Source organism: Chrysochloris asiatica, unplaced genomic scaffold (genome assembly GCF_000296735.1).
Source record: "Chrysochloris asiatica unplaced genomic scaffold, ChrAsi1.0 scaffold00009, whole genome shotgun sequence".
NCBI lineage: Eukaryota > Metazoa > Chordata > Mammalia > Afrosoricida > Chrysochloridae > Chrysochloris > Chrysochloris asiatica.
This window is the reverse complement of record NW_006408527.1, coordinates 28,925,190-28,932,749: the sequence shown is the minus strand read 5'-3', so window position 1 is coordinate 28,932,749 and position 7,560 is coordinate 28,925,190. Positions and strand designations below refer to the sequence as shown.

At 34.4% G+C, this 7,560-nt stretch overlaps 1 protein-coding gene across 1 annotated transcript in view; it reads right to left on the bottom strand.

The window, feature by feature from the left end:
• The window catches only part of ZBTB41 (zinc finger and BTB domain containing 41), an 81,060-nt gene that overhangs the window by 43,285 nt on the left and 30,215 nt on the right, over window positions 1-7,560 (bottom strand). The window contains exons 6-8 of the mRNA XM_006834177.1: window positions 5,948-6,043; window positions 3,687-3,793; window positions 2,040-2,145 (exon numbers count right to left, since the gene is read on the bottom strand). Coding sequence (XP_006834240.1) covers window positions 2,040-2,145; window positions 3,687-3,793; window positions 5,948-6,043 — 309 coding nt within the window. The remainder of the gene's footprint in view (window positions 1-2,039; window positions 2,146-3,686; window positions 3,794-5,947; window positions 6,044-7,560) is intronic.

Below are 7,560 nucleotides of genomic sequence, written 5' to 3'. Positions count from 1 at the left end.
GTCAGGCGCACCTTAGTCCTCAAGATGACATCTTTGCTCTTCAACACTTTAAAAAGGTCTTGTGCAGCAGATTTGCCTAATGCAATACGTCATTTCATTTCTTGACTGCTGCTTCCACAAGTGTTGATAGTTGATCCAAGAATAAAGTCCTTGACAAGTGTAATCTTTTCTGTTGTTAAGAATGTTGTTTATTGGTCCAGTGGTGAGGATTTTTGTTTTCTGTATATTGAGATGTAATCCATACTAAAGGCTGTGCTCTTTGATCTTCATCAGTAAACTGCAAGGTTGGCGGTTCAAACTCACCAGCTGCTCCTTGGAAACCCTATACAGGGTGGCTATGAGTCAGAACTGACTTGATGGCATTTAACAACAACAACGATATAAACGATATTATAAAATTATGCGTGGGCAAAATAGCCATTCAATGTATAAGCTAGATCAATGCACTCAATGCAACAAAGTACGGAATCGTCAATAAGCTGGTTTCAGATGCCACTGCCCAACTCATCTTTACAGAATTAAAACCTGTTTAGTTTTTTATAGAATCAAATAAGAATATCCACAATTATCTGAAAAGACTATTAGACTACTTCTCCTTTTTCCAAATATTTTATCTGTTTGAAGTGAGATTTTCCTCATTTATTTCCATCAAAACATATTACAACAGATATGACAATACTACTATTTACAAAAGGTTAACTTTCATTAGTGAGAGATTTATAAAAAAAGGTAAAACATGGAGCCTTTCTAAATTGTGTTTTGTTTGTTTTTTAAAAATTGCTATTTATATTAGCATATGATGGATTATTTTAAATGAATTAGTAATGATTTGAAATTTTTCTATTGGAATTTCTAACATGGTAAGCACAGATAGAATCTATATAAACAGAAGCTCCAGAATATTACTCAATCACTTGGAAAGGTATAAAGGGACGCTGCGGAAAAAAATCTTCCGAGCATGAAAGTCTGAAGTTTTAAGTTTTTTCCTTTTCACTTATACAAGATATTGAAATTCTTGTTCTTTCTTTGGTACAATGCCAAGTAAATCTTTGTATCCTGAGACTTAGCAACATTCCTAGTCATAATAAATATACGAGTTCAATGAATATAAATATGGATTCCATGAGCAAATCAATGAACACAAATAATGTAATAATAAATCCATTAATACACACAAAGCAAATCAATGAACACAAATAATGTAATAATAAATCCATTAATACACACAAAACAATGAATGATATCTACTATATTTAGAACACACACACAGACACAAACACTAGGGGTCCTTGAAAAGCACGTGGAAAAATTCCATTATTTTTCAATTCCATTTCCATGAATGGTTCCAAGGCCCCTTGTGTATGCATGTATGTATATTGATTATGCATGCTCAAGTGACTGAGTTCCTTGGAACCTCACACCATGCCTATTACCTATCATTTGCCTAAAATACCTAGTCCAACAAGATGAACTCTTTGAATATTTACATTCAGCAACAAACTTCAGTTAAGTATGGATATCTAGACTATTTAAAATACTGATGTCTGAAACTGTATATATCTCCTTCAAATATCATTTTTTAAATGTTTATTGTGGTTAGAAGTAGGTTTACATTTAGACTAGACATTTCCTAATGTCATTTTATTAAATGTAATATATTGTCAATATATTTGGCTGTCAAAGAGACACAACAACAAAAGATACATGAAATCCCCAAAGTACACCAAGATTTTATATTCAACATCAACTTAACTGTCTTCCATTCCTTTAACTCAGAATCACTGAAAATAAGTAGAGAGAGGAAAAAAAAAAAAAAAAGTTCACACCTCACCAGCTGCTTCTCGGAATCCCTATACAGGGTTGCTAGGAGTTGGAATTGACTCAACAGCACAGAAGAACAAAAGAAAAGTTACAGAAGCTAGAGAAAGAGAGCTGGTCAACCTGTCCACAATTAAACAAAATGAACAATGAGAAAATTTACCACTTTTCTCTAACAGACTTATCCTTAGTAATTCGGAAAAATTTTGCTTTTCACCTACTTTTGCCACACTTTTTCTCCAAGGTGTACACTTTTATAATGAACAGTGAGATGGTCCCTACGACCAAAACATTTCCCGCATTCTTCACACTGATGAGCCTTTTCACCTTAAAATAAAGACCAAAATACTTTTTGATTATGATATAACCAAACAGTAAGTTCACATTGTGGGAAATACATTCAAAAAATCATCCTTTAGTCTTGACTATTTGCTTTATATTCCTCACTCAAGTATCTTTCTTGGTGATCTTTCATGATGTGAATCCTTTCCCCACCTGGAGAGGAAATCAGTAGCCTTTTGGTGTAAAACTTGAATCTTACTTTTCAACATATAGAAGATAAATGAACTTACTTCCAAATATGACTCTTTTTTAAAAAGGAATATATGTAGATATTAAACACCAGTAAGAACACACATTGAATTAAGATGAGGCTATCTTACTGCTTATAAAGAGGAACCAAACATTTTCAGATCTTTGTATTTCACTTTAAAAATGTTTTCATCTGTGGGGATTTCTTACATTTGCAATGAGCCAAAATGCAAATACAAAGGAATTTGGAGATGACCCCAATTTCTCATCTCAGTCCTAAAATTTCGTTACAAAGAATTGTCTTTTGAAAATCAGTGTGTAAATAAAAACCATGTGTCCCCTAAAATTAGGAATTACAAATTCTCCTCCTAAGACTGAAAATGCATACTTTCAATTTTTTTGAGGTTTTTTTTTTTTTAAGTCATCAGACCATCTAGCATCTTTTAAAAGTGGTGATAACAATCATAACTTATCTCATAGGAATCTTTAAGAAAATAATTACTGTCTGTTGCATACTTTATACTTAAATTGTGTTAATAATAATCACCTTTTCTACTGTGCTCCTACAGATGGCTCTTTCTCATTATTGTGCTCACAGAGTTGGCTCCCTTAGTACTTCCTGAACATCAATCTGAGAGGAAAATATGAAAGAAATCCCCAGAATATAAAAATTGTGAATACAGTGTAAAGATCTGAAATTGATTAGGATTATTAAAGCATTTGTTTCCAAAAATAGGATTTCAAAAGTCATTTAAATATAAACATCCAATTATAATCATTTCCCTTTAAACACCTAACATTTGCAAACTTCTCAATCCAATCAAAATGTGAAATATTACCTTAGCTTCTCCTTTTGAGGCATTGCCAACAGCAAAGACTTTCAACAATCTCATTTTATGTGCAAAGTGCAAAGTTTGAATTAAAATCAAACTTTTAAAAATATACTTTATAGTAAGAGAGTAGTGGACAAAGGACTAAAATTACAGTTTTCAAAAGCATGTCATAGAATTTAAGCCCCTCTCATGTGGTGCTTTGGGTTAATGCGCCGGACTGCAAAACCATTTAAACTGCAAGGTTGGCGATTCAAGCTCACCAGCTGCTCCTCGGAAACCCTATAAAGAAAGGGTCGCTATGGGTCAGAATTAACTCGATGGCACTTAACAACAACAACAACAGGTGCTTTTGCAACAAAATTTTAGAATCAGCTTTATGGATAGGAGACCAACATATGCAAACTATTAAATATTATAGCCAACATAAACATTATGTAATGTTACACTGTGTGCAAGTGTTTTTTTGAAAAGGTTTTGGAAGCAGCATTAGAAAATACAACTTACCTGAATGTATTCTTTTGTGCTTTGTAAGGTGGTCATGACGAATAAATGTTTTTCCACATTCATCACACTCATATCTTTTATCATCATGATGTACTCGTAAGTGGAGTCTATTAAAAAGATTGTAGAGCAATGAAACCAAAAGAAGGAAAAAACTGATAAATTATTAATAATGAAAACAGGGATGTTTACTCAAACACCTTTGTAGATTGTTCTATTGCTATGTCTTTAAGAGTCCTTCTCTTTCACTACCTGACACCAAGAAGCCTATTTTCCTCTTTCAAAACAATATTTCAACTTTCACACATGCTCCTGCCACTTTCAGATGATATTTGTTTCTGACATGTTAGATCCTAAATCTACTCAACTCAACCTTCAAATGTCACAGCTGTTATCTATTTGATTCGTTGAGTCTTAGTATATCAAGGTTAGCAGGGAATCATTCAGGAATTAAAATGATACAAATGCGGTAAGGCTGTAAGTGACTAACAATATGCTAATGATAGCTAACAAAACAGCAAGTAATTGTGAATCAATCTTATGCTGGACAATTGGTACCACTTGTAAACTAGTAGCTGAGCGCTTACTGTATAACTATTGGAGGTGGTCATGTGCTGTGAAGTCAGTTCCAACTCACAGACATCCTGGATAGGGTTTCCTAGGCTGTAAATCTTTATGGGAGCAGAACACCTTCTCTTTTTCCCAAGGAAGCGGTTGGTAGTTTTGAACTGCTGACCTTGTGGTTAGCAGCCCAACTCGTAATTTTATATAAGTAGACCTGGTTGTTGTTGTTGTCAAGTGCTATTGAGTCGATTCCGACCCTGTATAGGGTTTCTGAGGAGCAGCTGGTGAGCTTGAACCACCCACCTTGCAGTTCAAATGGCTTTGCAGTCTGGCGTATTAAACCACAGCACCACACCAGGACTCCAGACCTAGTGGTACAGTAGTTAAATTACTAAGTTGCTAACCAAAAGTTTGGCAGTTCAAACCACCTAGTGGCTCCATGGGCAAAAGATGTGGCAGTTGGCTTTCACAAAGATTTGCAGCCTTGGAAACCTATGGGACAGTTCTACTCTGATCTATAGGGTCTCTATGAGTCAGAATCAACTCAACAGGTGAATTTGGTTAGGCTTTATAACAATTTTTACATTTTACTATGTAATGTGGTTCATTTTATGCCCAAAGGCAGATAGATGATAAAAGATACTAATCAAAATGTATTTCAATGTAAATAATTTATCACAACAGAACCACCGTCTCAATCTTGAAGAATATTCTTACTCAAACTGCCAGAATATATGTTTACTGTGCCATAACTAAAACATAACTAGCTAGATTAAGTTAAAAGGGGAAATATTGTTTATACATAATAATAGGTAAACATTAAATTAAAAAATAAGCATTACAGAATTGAGATTAACATTTTTAAGAGTACTTGAAAGAATTCAAATTGGACACATCTTGTTGTTGCTAAGTGCCATTAAGTCTATTCTAACTCACTGCAACCCCATGTGAACCACCATGTGTTATAGGTAGAACTGCTCCATACGGTTTTCTTGGTTGTATTCTTAATGGAATCAGATAGCCAGATCTATATTCCATAGTACCACTGGGTGGGTTTGAACCCACAACCTCCAGGTTAGAAGCTGAATTTCTTCAATAAAACATAAACAGTAAATAAAAGTGTAAATGGTAAAGGCTTAGAGGAAAATTCTTATGAGTAATAAAACATCCAAGTATTCATAGAAAGTGGTTGTTGTCGGTTCCGACCCACAGAGACCCTGCATAGGGTTTCCAAGAGCAGCTGGTGAGCTTGAACTGTCAATCTTGTGATTCAAACCTACTTTACAGTCCAGTGCATTAACCCACAGTGCCACACCAGAAAAAGTGGTAACCTACCATTTATTCACACAAACACACATACACAGAAAAACCTCTTATAGATTTACCAAGGATTCAGTCATAAAAATAAATAAGTTATAAGTATTACACATAAGACTTTCTAAAATTTAGAATCTCAGAGTTTTCAATTTTGCTTTTTACACCAAAAGTATTATTTGTTAGCAAAACTGACATAGCAAACTAAGTTAAAAATACCAGTTTTAACGAATTTTGACTGATTCAAAGAGCAGTAACTAAGACAGTATATACTAAGAAACATTTTAATTCAACATATTTAACTAAAGCAATGATAAGAAAATAAAATTAAAATGAAGAGGCTATTTCATCTTACTGAATATAGTAAACAAAATGGTTGGATTTACCTGTATGAGCTTCCATGACGAAAACTTTGTCCACAAATACTACAAAGATGAGGTTTTTCTCCACTATGAATTCTCAAATGTTCTTTCAAAGTAGTTCTGTGTTAAATAAACATATTTACATTTTGTTAAAGATTATAAGTACTGAAGACAGTCAAAATTTATATGCAATTTTATGGCAAACATTACTATGCTTCTGCATGCTTCTCCCTGATCATGTTCATTTCCCCCTGCTTCCCACTCAAAAAAACTCAAAATGAGCAACGATAACCATTGCTTTTTTTGTTCATTTTACTACCTGGGTATTTGTCACAAAACTATATGTATTGTATGTTTCAGCAAAACTGAGTGTTTTTGTTATTAAATGCTGTCGAGTTTATTCCTACTCATAGTGATACTGTAAGGGTTACCAAGGTGGGTTTGAACTGCTGACCGTGAGGTTAGCAAACCAGTGGTTATCCTACAGAACCACACCAGGTTTTAACTAAAGCAGCAAGTACAAACCTAATCATCTTTTCACTATTAGATAACGTACCCAGAAGATTAAACATAAACAGTATTTCTAGACCTGAGTCTGCCTGCAGTTTTCCTGAGAGCTAATAAGAACAAGAGCTCTTTTTGACACTTAACTGTGTAAAGCCACGAATAAATATTAGGAAACAGGGATCACAATAGTTGGAGCATCTGTCAGAGTTAGAATATATCAAGTACTAGAAATACTGTACTCAAAGTGATTTAGATATATTGCTATTCGTTTTACCATGGCCTACCTCTAACTGCAAAGTCAGTGGTTCAAGCTCACCAGCTGCTCCGTGGAAACCCTATACAGGGTCGCTGTTGGTCAGAATCGACTCAACAGCACTTAACAACAACAACCTTTAACTCTAATAAATAGGTTAAAAAAAAAAAGAACATTTCTATGAGATGAAATAAAGAAACAAATAAAATAAGGAGCAAGACAAAAAGATAAGCATTGTGGATAAGTGCTGCTGAGTCAGTTCCAACTCACAGTGACTCTGTACAGTGTTTCTGAGGTTATAAATCATTACAGGAGGAACAAGCTGATGAATCTTTCTCCCGAGGAGCAGCTAGAGTGCTCAAAGTGCCGACCTTATGGTTCTCAGTCCAATGCTTATCTGACAAAGCCACTGTGGTCCCAAGATAATAGCAGGAATATAATGAAGACTCAGAGTCAGATTCTAGCATTCTGTCACCTTGTTAAAAGAGAAAGCATGCCAATACAGACCTTAGTAATGACAACCCTGAATATATCTGAGTAATGATAACCTAGAGTAACTATTGCTATTATGGTCACTGTGAGTCGGAACTGACTTTATGGCACATAACAACAAGAAGCCCATTAATTACAAGAATCTTCATTCACCATCCTCCTGAGAATTCCCTTTGCCTCTCTCCTGTGTAGAACTCCCACTTCCCTAAGCTCATACTGTTTCCTTTATTGGTTCACTCTCTCATTTTGGTAGAGCACATCCTTCAGTAGCATTTTGAGAAAAATAATACATGAAAAAGTTTTGAGACCTTGAAAATATCCTTATTTTAGCTTCAAACGTAATTGCTAATTTGAGACAGAATTATGGGTAGGAGATCATTTTCTT